We start from the raw sequence: 17654 nt of genomic DNA, 5'->3' as shown, positions 1-17654 counted from the left end.
AATTAACCCCAAGAAATCTGAGGCATTTCTATACACCAATAGTGAACTTTCAGAAAGAGAGATTATAAAAACAATCCCGTTTACCATTGCACCAAAAAAATTAAGCTACCTAGGAATAAACTTAACTAAAGAGGTAAAAGACCTCTACTCAGAAAACTACAGGACGTTGAAAAAAGACATAGAGGAAGACATAAACAGATGGAAGAACATACCGTGTTCATGGATTGGTAGAATCAACATCATTAAAATGTCCATACTACCCAAAGCAATCTATAAATTCAACGCACTTCCTATTAAAATACCAACAGCATACTTCAGAGATCTAGAACGAACTCTCCAAAAATTCATCTGGAATAAAAAAAGACCCCGAATAGCTGCAGCAATCCTGAAAAAGAACAAAGTAGGTGGGATCTCAATACCAGATATCAAGATGTATTACAAAGCCACTGTTCTCAAAACTGCCTGGTACTGGCACAAGAATAGGCATACAGATCAATGGAATAGAATAGAGAGCCCAGAAATCGGCCCCATCCAATACGCTCAATTAATATTTGACAAAGGAGGCAAGAACATACAATGGAGCCAAGATAGTCTCTTCAATAAATGGTGTTGGGAAAATTGGACAGATATATGCAAGAAAATGAAACTAGACCACCAACTTACACCATACACAAAAATAAACTCAAAATGGATAAAGGACTTAAATGTACGACAGGAAACCATAAAAATTCTAGAAGAATCCAAAGGCAACAAAATCTCAGACATATGCCGAAGCAATTTCTTCACTGATACAACTCCTAGGGCACTTGAAATGAAAGAGAAAATGAACAAATGGGACTACATCAAAATAAAAAGCTTCTGCACAGCAAAAGAAACCATCAACAAAACAATGAGAAAACCCACTGTGTGGGAAAACATATTTGCCAATGACATATCTGATAAGGGCCTAATCTCCAAAATTTATAGGGAACTCATACAACTTAACAAAAGGAAGATAAACAATCCAATCAAAAAATGGGCAAAGGACCTAAATAGACACCTTTCAAAAGAGGACATTCAGAAAGCCAAGAGACATATGAAAACATGCTCAAAGTCACTAATCATCCGAGTGATACAAATCAAAACAACAATGAGGTACCATCTCACACCTGTCAGACTGGCTATCATCAACAAATCAACAAACGACAAGTGCTGGAGAGGATGTGGAGAAAAAGGAACACTTGTGCACTGCTGGTGGGAATGCAGACTGGTGCAGCCACTATGGAAGACAGTATGGAGTTTCCTCAAAAAACTGAAAATGGAACTCCCATTTGACCCTGTGATCCCACTTCTAGGAATATATCCCAAGAAACCAGAAACACCAATCAGAAAGGATATATGCACCCCTATGTTCATAGCAGCACAATTCACCATAGCTAAGATCTGGAAACAGCCTAAGTGCCCATCAGTAGATGAATGGATTAGAAAACTGTGGTACATCTACACGATGGAATACTATGCTGCTCTAAACAGGAAGGAACTCTTACCATTTACAACAGCATGGATGGAACTGGAGAGCATTATGCTAAGTGAAATAAGCCAGTCAATGAAGGAAAAATACCACATGATCTCACTCATTCATGGACAATAGAGACCATTATAAACTTTTGAACAATAATAGATACAGAGGCAGAGCTGCCTCAAACAGATTGTCAAACTGCAGCGGGAAGGCCGGGGAGGGTGGGGGTGCAGGAGGTAGGGGGGTAAGAGATCAACCAAAGGACTTGTATGCATGCATATAAGCATAACCAATGGACATAAGACACCGGGGGATAGGGGAGGCTAGGGGACTGTCTAGGGCGGGGGGATAAAATGGACACATATGTAATACCCTTTGTAATACTTTAAGCAATAAATTAAAAATAAAGACACCCTTCTGGGGCAAGACTTGCTTCAGTGGGGCTTTGGTGCTCACTGAGTCTGCACCCTGAGTGGGTGTTTGGTGGTTCATGAATTATATAATTTAAAAGTCAACATTTGGAGAAATCTCAGAAAGGGGTATGTGGGAAGTCTCTGTACTATTCTTGCAACTTTTCTCTCAGTATGACATTATTTTAGATTAAAAGTTAAAGAAATGAAAAGGCCAGGAGTGGGGGAAGGAATGGCAACTGTCGTGGAGAGGAGGGGTGACTCAGAGCACAGGGTCAGGAGGGAGGAGCGCATGTGGGGGGATCAGTGGGAGGAGTTGGGGAGGGGGAGCAGGAGAGGGAACCAGAGATCTGTGGGTAGTGGTCAAGGCCCTGGTGGAGGTCCGATGCCAGATTGATGTTAAATCACTGCAGAGGCTGGCGTGGGGATGGTCTGCCTGCGGCCATCAGGTTTACCAGCAGTGATGGCCACGGGCAGAGTTGGTTTATTTCTTCCCACATTGAAGGTCGGTTATATAGACAATTTGAAATGATGGCTTTCTCTTTCTTTTGTTTATATTTTTAGGATTCGCTTTATGCTGGAAATGATGTTGGTCCTGAAGAGCGATGACATGCAGAGGACTCTGGGCTTTGACCCTGAGCCTGTAGAGAAACTGAGGAAATTGCAAAGAGCTTTGGTGAGTCACTTTTACTCCTAGTGCTTTGAGTTCCCTGTGGACGTGAACCCACCGTGGAAGTCTGGGAGGTAGTTGGGGCTGTGAGTCAGGTGCCCAGCCTGGTCAGCAAGAGTTCCGAGGGATCGAATGGCGACTGCGTTTCTGTGGTGAGACCCTGTGAGTGGCCCGTGTGCAGGGGAGTCCCTGTGAGTTAAGCATCCCCCACGCTTAGCCTGTGGTGCTGGACTCGGCTGTGCAGCAGAATCATCAGAGAACTCTTTGATCACTTTGGAAGAGGGCCCACCAGGACCAGAGGCATTAGCCTAGGAGGAGAGGGGACGTGTCTCTTTAACCTCCACAGGTTTTCTACGTGGGGCCACAGCTGAGACCCACTGCCTCAGGGCGAGGACTCTGTAACTTCCTTTTTATTTTTTAAGAGAATCATTTCATATATATATAAATTTAATTATTTATGTTTGTTTTTCAACATCATTTTTTTTTAAATCCTCATTGGAGGGTATTTTCCATTGAATTTTAGAGAGAGTGGAAGAGAGAGGGAAAGATAGAAATATCGATGTGAGAGAAACATCGATTGGTTGCCTCCTGCACTCGCCCTGGAGCCTGCCACGGAGGTATGTACCCTTGACCGGAATCGAACACAGACCCTTCAGTCTATAGCAGCGGTTCTCAACCTGTGGGTCTTGACCCCTTGGGTGGTCAAACGACCTTTTTACAGGGGTCGCCTAAGACCATCCTGCATATCAGATATTTACATTACGATTCATAACAGTAGCAACATTACAGTTGTGAAAATAATTTTATGGTTGAGTCACAGCATGAGGAACTGTATTTCAAGGGCCAGAGGTTGAGAACCACTGGTCTACAGGATGACGCTCTATCCACTGAGCCAAACCGGGTAGGGCTTTAATATATATTTTTATTGGTTTCAGAGAGGAAGGGAGAAGGGGCGGGGGAGAGAAACATCAATAAGAGAATCATTGATTGGCTGCCTCCTGCATACTCTACACTGGGGATTAAAGCCCACAACTGGGGCATGTGCCCTGACCTGGAATCAAACCATGACCACTTGGCTCATAGGTTGATGCTCAACCACTGAGCCAGGCCAACTAGGGTCAGGTGCCAGTAAAAATGCTTGTATAAATTTAAAAAAAATGTATTGCTGGTTTAGTTCTCTTCAAGGTATTCTTTGAATCTATTGGGAAATTTGGTAAGAATTTAGAAGTTAAAATTTGAAAATTACCTTCTAATATCTAATGGAACCCACTATTTCTTTAAATCCTATCCCAGGAATATGCTTACTGATTTGAGAGAGAGAGAGAATCATTGATGTTAGAGAAAAGCATCAGTTGGTTGCCTCTCATATGCACCTCCACTGGGGGCTGAACGCCCAACCTAGGTATGTGCCCTGACTGGGAATTGAACCCACAGCCTTTCCATGTACACAATGATGACCAAACCAACTGAGCCACCCCAGCCTGGTCATGGAACCAATTTTTAGAAAAGAAAACCTTGTATTACTCCTAGATTTCTGCATATCCAAGGTCCAAAATACAGCTAAGTCAATGGGTCTTCATGGAACACCTTGATGACTTTGAGTGGGTTAAATGAGATATAATGTATGCAACATGCTCATCTCTGTGCCAGGCGGGCACTCACTCTTTTGTAGTTTCAGTCGGCCTTATTCTGTTTTCTGTGTCATTGTTATGTATTTTCCTTAAAATAGCTCTGGGTTCATAAATTTTGCATCATTTCTCTGAAATGTTGGCCCTAAAAATTGGGAGCAGAGAGTTTAAAACTTTAGCATACACTTAATATCTCATCGGCCTAAGCTCTTAATTTCAACCATTATTGGAATCTTGATTTGCATAATGATGATAAAAGAAGTAATTTTTAATATATCAAGATTCTTTTTTTTTTTTTAATCCTACTGGAGGATATTTTTCCATTGATTTTTAGAGAGAGTGGAAGAGAGACAGAAAGACAGAGAGAAACATTGATGTCAGAGAAACACATCGATTGGTTGCCTCCAGCAGGTCCCGGGCTGGGGAGGAGTCTGCAACCAAAGTACATGCCCTTGACTGGAACTGAGTCCGCTGGTCAACACTCTATCAACTGTGCCAAACCTGCGAGGAGAAGATTCTTTAAATTTACCTGTTATTTGCTGTGTTCTCCGTTCCGCTAACTACATCTACAAATTAGTTTCCAGTTTAGATTACATTTTGTTTGACATCATTTTAAATCTCATTATGCTTCCCACAAATGAAGACTATTTTATGAGATAGGTTCTATAAGAGAAATTGATTGAGGTAGTTATGAAATAATAACACCTTTAGGGGGGATTTTTTTCCCCATTTTTCTTTTGTTATGGGCAGGAATAGAATATTAGGGACTAGCTATGATTATAAGAAATATTACTAGGAATGGTGCTCTATTAACCATGATTGCTCTGTTTTGATTAGAGAAAGCACGTTCTCATCTGTTTGAGAGTTGTACACCCTGGGGCATGGGAGCTAACATGGGAATGCAGCTCCCAACGGCCTAGATTAACAACCTTGTTGCCTGTAAGCTGGTCCCTGAGTCATGCAACCCCCAGCCCGAATTGCATGTAACCTGTAAGCACTGTACCTTGCCTACTTTCCCATGGGTGTAATTTCTACTTTCCCATGGAATCTGTGTCTTTCTACCCAAGAGAAGCAGCTGGCTTATGGGGAGAGTAGAGCAGATGTTTGTGGATGACCTGCTGCTCTCCCATTCTGCCCACATTAATGGAATAAACACCATATATGAGTCAACCCATGTTTCTGCTACATTGGTTCAAGTAGTAACCAGCAGCCTGGACCCATTGGTTGTCTGGTTTCACTTTAAGTAATTTTATACCAGTTATTGGAACTGGATAAGTAATACAAATGCCAATCAGTACTTTTTTTCTTCTAACATACGTCCACATATTGCATTTACTTAAAATTTTTAAAATTTCTTTTAAATTAAGAATGAGTTTTTTATCTAACCCAAGTAAAACCATTACTAGTTTAGAAAATAATTAAAACACTCTTAGTGCATTGATTGACAGCCTAAAGGTTTAAATTCTGTTTCGAGGACACCTGCATATTCGTTCTCTAAATGTCTTTCTTGATTGTGTTAATTTAATACTCCTTGCACAGAAAGTTATGTGCAATATCTTTGTGATAAAATCTTTTCCAGTCCGGCCGGCGTAGCTCAATGATTGAGCTTCAAACTATAAAGTAGGAGGTCATGGTTCCATACCCTGTCAGGGCACATGTGTGGGTTGGGGGCTCGATTCCCATTATGGGGCATGCAGGAGGCAGCCGATTGATGATTCTCTCATCATTGATGCTTCTATCTCTCTCTCCATCTCCTTTCCCTTCAGAACTCAATAAAGATATATTTTTAAAAGTAAGTAAATAAAGTATTTTCCAAATATACAACTTTACTTTCTTCATTTTTCTTATAAACTACACATTAGTGAATGGTCTGTCAAATTGTGTTTTAGGCAGTTGACTGGTGGAGTTCAGGTGTTCTAATGTATGAACTATTCACAGTCAATGGGGAGAAGAATTTCGGAGGTGAGCTCTCTAGGTAAGACTCCACAAAATAAAATGAATGTGTTGTTACCAAATTAGAATTAAGCGGTTAATTTTAATTGATATAGGATGTATATAGTTATACCTTTATGTTTCTTTATGTTTTATATGCCCAGATAGATGTTAAGGTTCATAGGGAGAGCGTCCTAATTTTTGTGTGTTCCAAAGTGGTTAGCATGGGGCATAAGCTGCTGGCAGAGCCATTTAGAATGCAGGCCATGGAGCTGTTTGGGATGGGTGGCATAGAAACAGTGGAATGTTTGGTGCAGAGTCGGTGGGCGTGGAGTCGGTGGGTGAGAGGTCGGTTGTGTGTGGAGTCGGTGGGTGCGGAGTCGGTGTGTGAAGAGTCGGTGGGTGCGGAGTCGGTGTGTGAAGAGTCGGTGGACGTAGAGTCGGTGAACTTAGAGTCGGTGAACTTACAGTCGGTGAACGTAGAGTCAGTGAGCGCGGAGTCGGTGAGTGCAGAGCCTTTTCATGTGTAGGAAGGGACTGTGCCTGCCTCCCCCTTGGGGCTGTTGTGAAGAGTGAATGTGCAAGGACAGAGGGCACCTAGTGCAGGGCTGGGGATGGGCAGAGAGACGGTGCCCAGGTGACTCCAGAGTCTGAGCAAACCCTTTCCGCTGCCAGACTTTGATCAGAACTGAGTCCACTGATGGGAGGTCCACAGCTTCCCTCCTACCAAGAACCTTGGGTTCTGGGCCCTGTGGGGAAAATGAACACGAGATGGAAAAGCAGCAGCTACCGCCCACTCCCAGTCGTTAGAACCCATGAGTGGGGCCAGGCTTGGGAAACTGCCCACCGAGAAAATCGGTCACATCCCGTTATGTGTGTTCCCAGACTGAAGGCACTTGGGGGAGACTCAGCCCCCTAATACACCGAGTGGTTCTGGGAGGCTCCTGGGACAGGAGCAGAGATGAGGGGAAAGAGCTGAACGGCTCCCCCGTGTGTGCTGGGCCCTGGGACAGGAGTAAGTCCAGCAGACTCCTCCCATGAGGGGGCCTTGAGGGCCCACCCATGGCGTCTCACACCCAGATTGTGCCTGACACCCAGAGGCCCATAGTATTGTTTGTTGTGCCTTAGCCCTCATTTCCAGGAAACTGCCAAGAGCTGCCGAGAGCTGTTGGTTTTCCAAGAGGACGTGTGTAAACTGTTCAGATAGGAACTGTGTGTTGAACAAAAGCTCACCCATAGCCATTTATTTCCAGGACCCAGATCAGTGAAGTGACTGTGGAATTGAGAGGCCTGGACTCAGCCCTCTAACCCGGAATAGACTCTTAGCCCCACCCCTTCCTTGTTAAGGAAACAGCTCAGCGAAGTCCCATACCTGTCAGCCGGTGCATTCATCCTATAGACAAGGCTGTACATGTCAGACACTCTCGCACCACGTGTACAACGGATTGGGGCACTTTTAGGTTTCTGTTGTGCCCTTCTCTGACTTTCTGCTACTGGGTTGGGGCTGCTGCCCACGCAGTGACCTGCTGTTGGTGAAGAGTTGCTTGCTAAGCTCAGTGGCTTGAGTGGGCAACACTTAAGGTCCTCAAAACAGACAGGGCCTTCCTGGCCAGGGCCAATGCTCCGGTTGCGGGCTCCAAGCCCAGGGGCGGCGTGTGGGAGGCAGCTGATCAGTGATTCTCTCTCATCATGTTGTTTCTATCTTTCCCTCTTCCTTCCTCTCTGAGATCAGTCTATATATATATATATATAAAAGCCAAACGACCAGCTGACTGGCCAGTAGCTATGACACGCACTGACCCCCAGAGGGCAGATGCTCAACACAGGAGCTGCTGAGCTGCTGTCACTTGGCAGTTGCGGTTCTTAGGTGATGCACCCAAAACCCGAGAGGAGGAAGCCCAATTCTGGGGAGTGTCACGCGTGAACCACCCTCTAGCAATCTGGGACCCCTCAGGGGATGTCGGAGAGCCGGTTTCAACCCGATCCCCACAGACCAGGCCAAGGGACCCCACCGGTGCATGAATGCGTGCACTCGGCCTCTAGTAAAAATATATTTATGTCCTATAAAATAAAAGCCTAATATGCTAAGTGTCCGGTCATCCATTCAACCAGTCAAAGCAATATGCTAATGATATGCTAAAGCCGCTCAACTGCTCACAATGATGTGCACTGACCACGAGAGGGAAGACGCTCCAATTGGTAGGTGAGCTTGCTGCCGGGGTCTGGCCGATAGGGACTGAGCGAGATGGGCGGGACACATCCTGGAGCCCTCCCGCCGTCCGTCCCCAGTTGGCCAACCTCACACATCTCTCAACTGCCCTGATCATGCACCAGTGGGGTTCCTCAGTGTGGCCTGTACCCTCTCGAAATGCAGGACCCCTCAGGGGATATCGGAGAGCCGGTTTCGGCCCAATCCCTCAGGCCAGGTCGAGGGACCCCACTGGTGTACAAATTCGGACCCCAGGCCTCTAATATATCTACACTAATAAAAGACAAACATGCAAATTGACCATACCTTCACTATGGCTTAAGCCATGCCCACCAGCCAATCAGAGTGACTATATGCAAATTAACCCAACCAAGATGGCAGCCGGCAGCCACGGAGCTGGTGCAAGCAGGAGGCTTGGTTACCCCAGTGATAGAGGAAGCCAGGCTTCCCGCCCTCCCTGGCCAGCTTGAGCTCCACTCAAGGCAACACAGTTTCAATTATAGAAGATAAATAAACCCCAGATACCCGCTTTCAGCCAGCCATGGCCACAGAGCTGGAGTGAGCAGGAGGCTTGGGTTGCCCCTGGCGATGGAGGAAGCCAAGCTTCCCGCCCTCCCTGGCTGGCTCTGAGCTCCACTCAAGGTTACAAATTTTCAATTATAGAAGGTAAATAAATCCCAGGAAAAAAAAGAAGAAAAGGAGAGGCTGGGAGCTTCCGTCGCCAGAGGCTTGGCCAGCCTGAAACGGCACTCAGCCCCTCACCCAGACTGGCCAGGCACCCCAGTGGGGAACCCCCACCCTAAATGGTGTGTGGCCAGCCTGAAAACAGCCATCAGCTCCTCACCCAGGCTGGCCAAACCTCCATGGGGTGAGGGTTCCCACTGGAGGGGGCTTGACCAGCCTGCAAACAGCCATCAGCCCCTCACCCAGGCTTGCCAGGCATCCCAGCGGGACCCCCACCCTGATCCAGGACACCCTTCATGGCAAACCAGCCGGCCTCCACCCGTGCACCAAGCCGCTATCCTATCTAATAAAAGGGTAATATGCAAATTGACCCTAACAGCAGAACGACTGTGAATGACTGGTCACTATGACACACACTGACCACCAGGGGGCAGATTCTCAATGCAAGAGCTGTCCCCTGGTAGTCAGTGCGCTCCCACAGGGAGAGCTCTGCTCAGCCACAAGCCAGGCTGATGGCTGCCAGCACAGTGGTGGTGGCGGGAGCCTCTCCCGCCTCCTCAGCAGCACTAAGGATGTCTGACTTCAGCTTAGGTCTGCTCCCTGCTGGTAAGTGGACATCCCCTGAGGGCTGCCGGGCTGCCAGAGGGATGTCTGACTGCCAGCTTGGGCCCAATCCCCCAGGGAGCGTGCCTAAGCCAGCAGGTCGTTATCTCCTGAGGGGTCCCAGACCTGCGAGAGGGCACAGGCCGGGCTGAGGGACTCCCCCCCACCCCCCCGCCAAGGGCACAAATTTTTGTGCACTGAACCTCTAGTGTGTGAGTGTGTGTGTGGGTATGTATGTATGTGTGTGTGTGTGTATATACATATATAAAGGATAGGGCCTGACTGCTCTGTTGCTTTTCTCTAATAATGGATGTATGTGAGTGACAGTTGCAAAAAGGGTCTCTACTGGTGTTTAGGATGTGGGTTGAGCTGTGATTTGGGAGTCCCTACGGCCTTTCCAAGACATGTTAAATCTGGTAAGGGGCCGCAGAGCAGCCTGTCATCACATTACTTGCTTTAAAGCCTGCGTTGTACGCCACTTTGTTCAGACACCACTCAGAAACGTCGGGTGTCTTCATCACCTAGGCCACTGGGTCAGCATTTCTTTTAGTGGCTGTAGGTCTTCCATCCGGGCCCTGTGTTGGTGTCACTTCTGTGCAGCTGTGTTTTTGGAAGTGAGCAGGTGCATGGAGGCCCTTCATCCTGGGGGAATGAGGGAGGATGCATGGGGCCTGTCCAGAGGGTGGCATGGGGGCATCCTCACCACTCCCCTCTTCCTGCACTAGGATCGTGGACACATCCCCCAGCAGCTCCTTAAGGAGCTGTTGGGGGACAGCATGGCCCTCGAGGCTGAACAGGTCCAGAGGATGAACCAGCCCGCCCACCTGAGCTGGGAGATGGAGCAGCAGTCAGAAGGTGGGTAGCAGCCCCTGCTGCCTGGGAGCCAGGCTGCTGCGGTTTCTCCCTCATCCAGGGAGCTGAGCCCTTGGCTCTGAATCTCATGTGTCAGCCCATCCTCACCCCCAGTGAATAGGACTTTATTCAAGGGCCATTTGGAACTGTTTCATTGCAATTCTCCCCAAGAAGAACATGCAGGGTCTGGCAGCCTTGAAGTCAGGACATGAACTACAAAGTAAGTGTTGCCAGATTTCTCAGCCCCCATGCAGACAGTCCCAGGAGCTTCCAGATGACAGCACGCTGACGCCCGGAGGATGCCTTAGATCTGTCCGTGGGGGATTGAAAGCTCTGGATGGCAGGAGCCTTCCCCAGTGGTCACTAACCTGCATTAGAACAGGCCTGGGCTGATTTCCTCCGTCCATGTCATCATCGGGCAGATGGGTGCAGTCTGTCCTCTGTCTCCCTGGGCAGGGCCTGCTAAGTGTCTGCTTCTCAGGGGAACCAGGCCTCTTCTCCTCTCTCTTGTGTTTGCCCCCTCACAGCCCCCAGAGGAGGTGTGGGGTTGGCCAGGGGCAGGCGGTGCACCCGGCAAACAAGTAGCCAGTCTCTGTGCTCAACAACATCACGTGCACCTGAGGGTGCAGGCGAAGGTGCGCTTAGATCTCTGCAGCGCACAGGAGGGCCTTGGGCTGGTTTGGGGGGTGGGGGAGGTGCTGCTTTTCCAATTCTGATCCACATTCCTAAGCATCATGGAGAGGCTGTTGAGAGCAGCTGGATAGTCCTTCTCTTCAAGGGTCCCCATCAGTTCCAAACTTAAAATCAGTTCATTCAACTCTGAATCTGTGTGAGGAGTCGGTTCTCTCTGTGGTTTGGAGTCTCAGCACTCCTGGGACCAAGGGTGGGCACAACAGGGATCTCTGCTCTGGGAGCTCAGGTTCATGGGGAGGACACTGCCCCCTGGTGGAACGCAGGAGTGGTGCCGGCTGGCAGGGACCTCTCAGACCTAATGCTTCTGTTAGAGACCAGGGAGGCTGGTGGGTTGGGAAGCCTCCCTGACTCAGGCCCTCTGTGTAGTGTGTGAGCCCTTTCAGGTCAGTGCCCGTGACAACTTCTTGGTGTTCCCACTCCTGCTGCTTAGCTGCAGCTCATGAACAAAGCGTGAATGGACTTTTGCGTGGATGGTGTGGTGGCTTCTTGAGTCAGAAAGGCCTGGCTTCAAGTCTTGGCTCCTCCACCTGTTGGCCAGGTGACCTCTTTTAAACCTCTGTTTTCTTATCTGCAAAATGGGGGTAATGAAGCTGCCTCGCAGGATTGCTATGCGTGTCTCCTGAGAAGAGACGGTGAAGCCTCACGCTGTGCCTGGCCCCCGGGGCACCAACAAAGGATGGCTGTCCTCATCGCCCTTGTTGGATGAAAAGATCCCCATTGCTCTGGTTCTGGGGGTGCTCGTGAGCGCAGCACCCAATAGAGAACCATCGCTTGTTTTCCCAATAAACTGTTGTGTCCTCTCAAGAGACTTTGAGGCGCTGGCCTTTAGGGAAGAGGAAATGAGGCTGGTCGTCAGCTCCACTGCTGCACTTGGAGATCCTTCACCATCATTTCCCAGGAGCACAGAGCCGGGTGTGAGGCACTGAGAGAGACAGGAGGTGGGTGGGGTGAGTTGCAGGACAGTGGGGACGCATCTAATGCCACAGAACCATACGCTGAAAAATAGTTAAAACGGTGAACCCAGTGTTGTAGATATTTCACCCCAATCTTCTTACCATATATTTTTTTTTTATTGATTTCAGAGAGAAAGGGAGAGGGAGAGAGAGATAGAAATATCGAAGATGAAAGAGAAGGGTTGATCGGCTGCTTCCTGCGCACCCAATACTACGCATGGAGCCTGTAACCTGGGCATATGTCCTGACCTGGAATTGAACCATGACCTCCTGGTTCATAGGTTGGCACTCTACCACTGAGCCACGCTGACTGGGCTCACCCCAATTTTTAAAACTGTTATTTTTAAAGCGAAATCTGAATGAGCACAGGTTGTGACTTAGTGGAGTTTTTTGGCTGTTAGTGTCATTGGTAGCCTTGGCAGGATGAAGCCCTTGGCGAGTTTCCATGTGTTGACAGCAGGCGTGTTTGTCTGTGGTGTGCGCTGAGCTGGAGTTGGACCACGAAGGTTCATTTGCTCCACTGCTGAGCTGCCTGCTGCTTCGCGTCTTCAGTCTGTTCTGGCTTCTTGGGTCTGTGCTGCTGTCCTTGGTGGGCGATGGGAACGTCCAGCTTCAGGTGCTGCGGTGACAACCGGCGTCCCCTCTAGGTCCTTCCAGCCCCGAGGGGGTGAACAGGAAGCGGGTGGGGTGCAGCCCTAGGAGCAGTGCAGTGTGATAAGGCTCCGGGTGAGGATGTGGCCCTGGAGGGCCTGGTGAAGGAGCACCCTGACCGCTCATACGTTCATTTACCTAAATTCACGCACCTGCTTGTGGCAGGAAGGGGCCGAGAACTCAGGTTCTTCTTGGGTCCGTGCTCCCTTTTCTGTTCTGCCTTCAAGCTGTTTAAAAGCAAAGGAGGAAATCTGCCTTCGTCTGTCTTTACCTTATGTTGATCTCGCTTAGACTTTCTCAAGCAATTTAAATATACTGTCTCATTCCTTTTTCAATGCAATTGTGAAAACACAAAATGAAATCTCTGTCCAAAGGCCCTGTCCAGGGATGGTAAGTACTGGACATACTTGCCGCAGAGCCTCTACCACCTGCGGACACACTGGTCAATTTTCACCCCACCCACACACACACCCTCAGCTGAGCCACCCAGACCCCCACCACTCTGAGGACTGGCACAGAAAACGCCATCTCTTTGCCATCTCTGTTAGTCGCTGAAATCCCTGACTTGGTGGCCAGGTTAGAACTTGGTAAAAAGTGGTTCCATCAGTTCTACTATCTTGAGGTTTTTCCATTGACCTCTCCACCGTCACCTTCTTTCTTCTTACCTCTGGGTTGCTTCCCTACCAGGCACCAGCTGAGGCAGCAGAGGGGCCGTCACCCCCTGAGGAGCCCTCAGGTACCGACAGCAATAGCACCCTGTGGACAACGGAGGGCACCCAGCCGACCACCCAAGGCCCCTGGTCCTAGGGCTCGGGGTGACGGTTGTCTCGGGGCCGGGGGCAGAGAGTGGAAGCCCAGGCCCTAGAGTCTGGGCTCTGACTCGACGTTGCTCTTCAGCCTCCAGCCGGATTCTAGAGGTGAGAAGAGAGAACAAGGGCGCGGCACAGGAGCTGCAGGGGGGCCCCATCGCCCTGCAGGAAAGCAGCACTAAGTACAGGGAGCTGAAAGAGGAGAACCAGCAGCTCCGGAAGGAGGTAATGGTGGGTGGTGTCCTGAACATCCAGGCCAGCAGGTGGCCAGGTGGAGCACCCAGGTGTCGGTGAGGATGCGCAGCTGGGAGAAATGCGGGGTGCAGGGCAGCCACAGTGATGGGAGCGGGACACGAGGCCTCATGCAGCAGAGTCCCGAGGCAGCATGACCTGTCCCTGCGGCAGAGTGAGCGGGCACTGTGGGCGTCTCTGTGCCCCATGGCCTTCACCTTCCTCTGTGAGATGGGAGTGACGCTGTGCCCTGTAGGTGTTGTGAGGATCGTATGAGTTAGTGCAGGTCAAGGGTCCAAGCACACAGTGAGTGCTTCCTGAAAGGAGAGCAGCGCCCTGTTAGAAAGCGCAGGGCGGGCTGGGAGGGAAGCAGTCATGGAAGCCACGCTCGTGTGTGTGGGACCACGGCTGGGCCGCTTCACGGCCGGGCCTTTGGCTCTGCAGATGGAAGAGTTGCGGTTGCAGCTATTGCAGGAAAAGGACAACAACCGGGAGTGGGAGACCTTTGCTGAGGAGCTCGTGAAAGAACTAGAGCAGCTGTGCCGTGAAGTGGACACCCTGAAGGCAGACAGAGCCCTGCAGGTAGGCCCCCCAGAGCGCATGCCTCCCCTGGCAGCCCTGCCTGCAAGGGGGAGCATCCAGGGTCACAGCCCTGTCCTGGTCATTGATCAGTGATTCCTGGGTGACCAGTTTCCTCACCCAGCTGCAGCTTAGACCAGCAATCCTCAGCTGCAGCAGAGGGATGGGGACAGGTATTGCCTCCCAGGGACACTGGCCATCTTGTTTTTGATTGACAAGACCTGGGGGAGGAGAGCGAAGCTGCCCCTGGCTGTGGTGCGGTGAGGCCAGGGATGTTGCTAAGTGTCCTGCAGCCCCTGGGACAGCCCCGCAGGACAAAGAACGATCCTGCTCCAAATGTCCAGCGTCACCCTGAGAACCCTGGGTGGATTCGCCTGGCACTACAACAAGTGCCAGGGAAGGCAGCCCAACGCTAGGGCAGCGGCTCAGTGATGCCATCCAGGGGCCAGGCTTCCCTCTTCCCGCTCTGCCAGCGTTGTCAGTGGCTGTTGTATCTACCCAGGAAGTGGGCAGTAAGGTTTTTCCTTGAGAAAAGGCCTGTCAAAGTGTCCCATGGGCTGACACGTTTGGGGGTTGCTTTAAGGTAAAGTTCACTCTGTGAAACGGACTTTCACACGGGCTGAGTCTTTGGCTCTGCAGATGTTGGAGTTGGAGAGGCAACTGCAAATAGAAAAGGACAACAGCCAGAAGTTAGAGAACATCAGTAAGGAGCTATTGAAAGACCTAAATCGGGTGCTCGACACAGTAGACACCCTACAGGCGAAGGCCCCACAGGTAGGCCCCCAGAGTGCATGCCTCCCCTAGCACCCCTGCCTGCAAGGGGGAGCGTCCAGGGTCATAGCCGTGTCCTGGTCATTGATCAGTGATTCCTGCGTGACCAGTTTCCTCACCCAGCTGGAGCTCAGACCACCAATTCTCAGCTCTGCAGGGGGATGGGGACAGGTATTACCTCCCAGGGACACTGGCCATCTTGTTTTTGATTGACAGGACTTGGGGGAGGAGAGGGAAGGTGCCCCTGGCTGTGGTGCGGTGAGGCCAGGGATGCTGCTCAGTGTCCTGCGGCCCCTGGGACAGCCCCGCAGGACAAAGAACGATCCTGCTCCAAATGTCCAGCGTCACCCTGAGAACCCTGGGTGGATTCGCCTGGCACTACAACAAATGCCAGGGAAGGCAGCCCAGCGCTGGGGCAGCGGCTCAGTGATGCCACCCAGGGGCCAGGTTTCCCTCTTCCCGCTCTGCCACCTTTGGCAGTGGCTGTTGTGCCTCCCCAGGAAGTGGGCAGTAAGGTTGTTCCTTGAGAAAAGGCCTGTCAAAGTGTCCCATGGGCTGACACGTTTGGGCTTTGCTTTAAAGTAAAGTTCACTCTGTGAAACGGACTTTCACACGGGCTGGGTCTTTCGCTCTGCAGATGTTGCTGTTGGAGTGGCAACTGCAAATAGAAAAGGACAACAGCCAGAACTTAGAGAACATCAATAAGGAGCTATTGAAAGACCTAAAACAGGTGCTCGACGCAGTAGACACCCTACAGGCGAAGGCCCCACAGGTAGGCCCCTGAGCGCATGCCTCCCCTGGCACCCCTGCCTGCAAGGGGGAGCGTCCAGGGTCACAGCCGTGTCCTGGTCATTGATCAGTGATTTCTGGGTGACCAGTTTCCTGGCTCAGCTGCAGCTCAGACCAGCATTTCTCACTGTGGCAAGGGGATAGGGAGAGGTGTTGCCTCCCAGGGACACTGGCCATCTTGTTTTTGATTGACAGGACTTGAGGGAGGAGAGGGGAGGTGCTCCTGGCTGTGTTGGGTGGATGGTTGATCTGTAAATATCAGGGTAAATTGGTTGGTAATGTTGTTCAGATATTCTACGTCCTTACTAATTTTCTATTACTCTTTTCTTCAATAGGCTTTTCAAAGTAGTCAAAGAGGGCACCCAATGAGCTTATGCAGCGAAAGGGCATAATTTGCCCAAAAAGGTCACATGTGTAGCACCTTGTGATAGTCCGTCTATGCTGTGGGCTTTCCCAGTGCAGTTCCTTAAGTGCTGGTAGAACTGCCCTCAGCACAGCTGGGGTTCTCCTGCCCTGAGGGCCCCTGCTATTTTGGTGCCTTGCTCTTGGCCCCTCACTGCATGTGGGGGTGCGGGGATGCAGAGTCTGTGACTCCTGGGACCGGCACCAGTGAGGCATCATCACCTTTTCCCTCCCGGCAGCTGGACCCCTCCCTTCTGGCCTCCAAGAACCGGCAGGCGGCCAAGGAGAGGGAGTGTGAGGAGCTGTACGAGCTGCTGGAGCAGCTGATTCAAGTCCACGAGGCCCTGCGGCAGGACCACGCAAGCCTGAGGGCGCTCCATGACCAGCTGTCTGGGCAGTACCAGGCCCTCGTGGAGGAGCACAGCCGCCACAAGACCCTGCTGCGCCGTTCCCTGGAAATGGCGAGCAAGGCGTTCGGGCGTAGGTGGGTGCCGGCAACGGTCCGGGTGACTGGCGAGCTCTCCAGGCTCCCGTCCCCCTTTGCTCTGGCCCCTCGTGGTTCCCCTGGATCTGCTGCTTCACAGGAAGAGAAGTGAATGGAACGTCCCCCTCAGCGATGTGGGGTGGGTGCAGCTGGAGGCTGAGGGGCAGGAGGGTCCCTGAGGGGAGATGGGTGTGCCCAGCCGATCGCGGCTCAGGGAAACCATGTGTCAGCATTGGGGTCCCTGCACCCCTGGGGATTCCTGCCCCCTCTTCCTCTTCCTCTTTCTCTTCCCTCCAACCAAGAACAAGGAGGGCCGTTCACCACAGCTGCCGATTTACAGGGACGTGCCTTGCCAGCTTCCAGGCCTTTTCTTCCCTGTCAAAGTCTCAGAGTCTGTGCTTCTGTGTGTGTGTGTGTGTGTGTGTGTGTTTAACTTTTAATTTTGGAAACTTTTGAATGTATGGAAATGTACAGAATTGTGTAGTGAGAGCCCCATGTACTCATCCCTGACGTCAGTACTGGAATACTCTGCCAATCTCATGTCATCTTTACCTCTGACTCTCCACCTCCATACTCCTTTTTTAAGGTAAAATCGATGTACATTGAAATGCACAAATCTCAACTTTACGCTTCTGCCCGATCAGGGCTTTGTGTGTGTGTAGTCAGCCAAGGTCGCCCAAGCTCCTGCTCCGGCAGATCCCGATGGCTCCAGGTCCGGGGCAGGTGCAGCGGCATCCAGAGCCTGGGGGAGGTGTGATGTGCCCGGGATTCCAGCTCAGGGGAGACGGCAGAGATGTGGCTAAAGA

The 17654-nt window shown here is 50.5% G+C and overlaps 1 protein-coding gene across 1 annotated transcript; it reads left to right on the top strand.

Moving 5' to 3' along the window:
- The first annotated feature begins 2346 nt into the window (after positions 1 to 2346).
- Positions 2347 to 17552, top strand: LOC132214951 (protein Daple-like). Its single transcript, XM_059662731.1, has 8 exons — positions 2347 to 2584; positions 6096 to 6181; positions 10360 to 10489; positions 13681 to 13817; positions 14268 to 14405; positions 15042 to 15176; positions 15811 to 15945; positions 16604 to 17552. The coding sequence occupies exons 3-8, from the start codon at positions 10411 to 10413 to the stop codon at positions 16958 to 16960; spliced, it is 981 nt and encodes a 326-aa protein (XP_059518714.1). The 5' UTR covers positions 2347 to 2584; positions 6096 to 6181; positions 10360 to 10410; the 3' UTR covers positions 16961 to 17552.
- Positions 17553 to 17654: the final 102 nt, after the last annotated feature.

The sequence above is a fragment of the Myotis daubentonii genome, chromosome 1 (genome assembly GCF_963259705.1).
Source record: "Myotis daubentonii chromosome 1, mMyoDau2.1, whole genome shotgun sequence".
Taxonomy (NCBI): Eukaryota; Metazoa; Chordata; class Mammalia; order Chiroptera; family Vespertilionidae; genus Myotis; species Myotis daubentonii.
Note: the sequence above shows the minus strand (reverse complement) of the source record. Positions and strands in the feature narration are given on the sequence as shown.

Coding starts and splice junctions, on each gene's coding strand:
- LOC132214951 (XM_059662731.1), top strand. CDS start 10,411: ATGGCCCTCGAGGCTGAACAGGTCCAGAGGATGAACCAGCCCGCCCAC. Junction 13,818..14,267: donor ACCAGCAGCTCCGGAAGGAG/GTAATGGTGGGT, acceptor TTGGCTCTGCAG/ATGGAAGAGTTGCGGTTGCA. Junction 14,406..15,041: donor AGGCAGACAGAGCCCTGCAG/GTAGGCCCCCCA, acceptor TTGGCTCTGCAG/ATGTTGGAGTTGGAGAGGCA.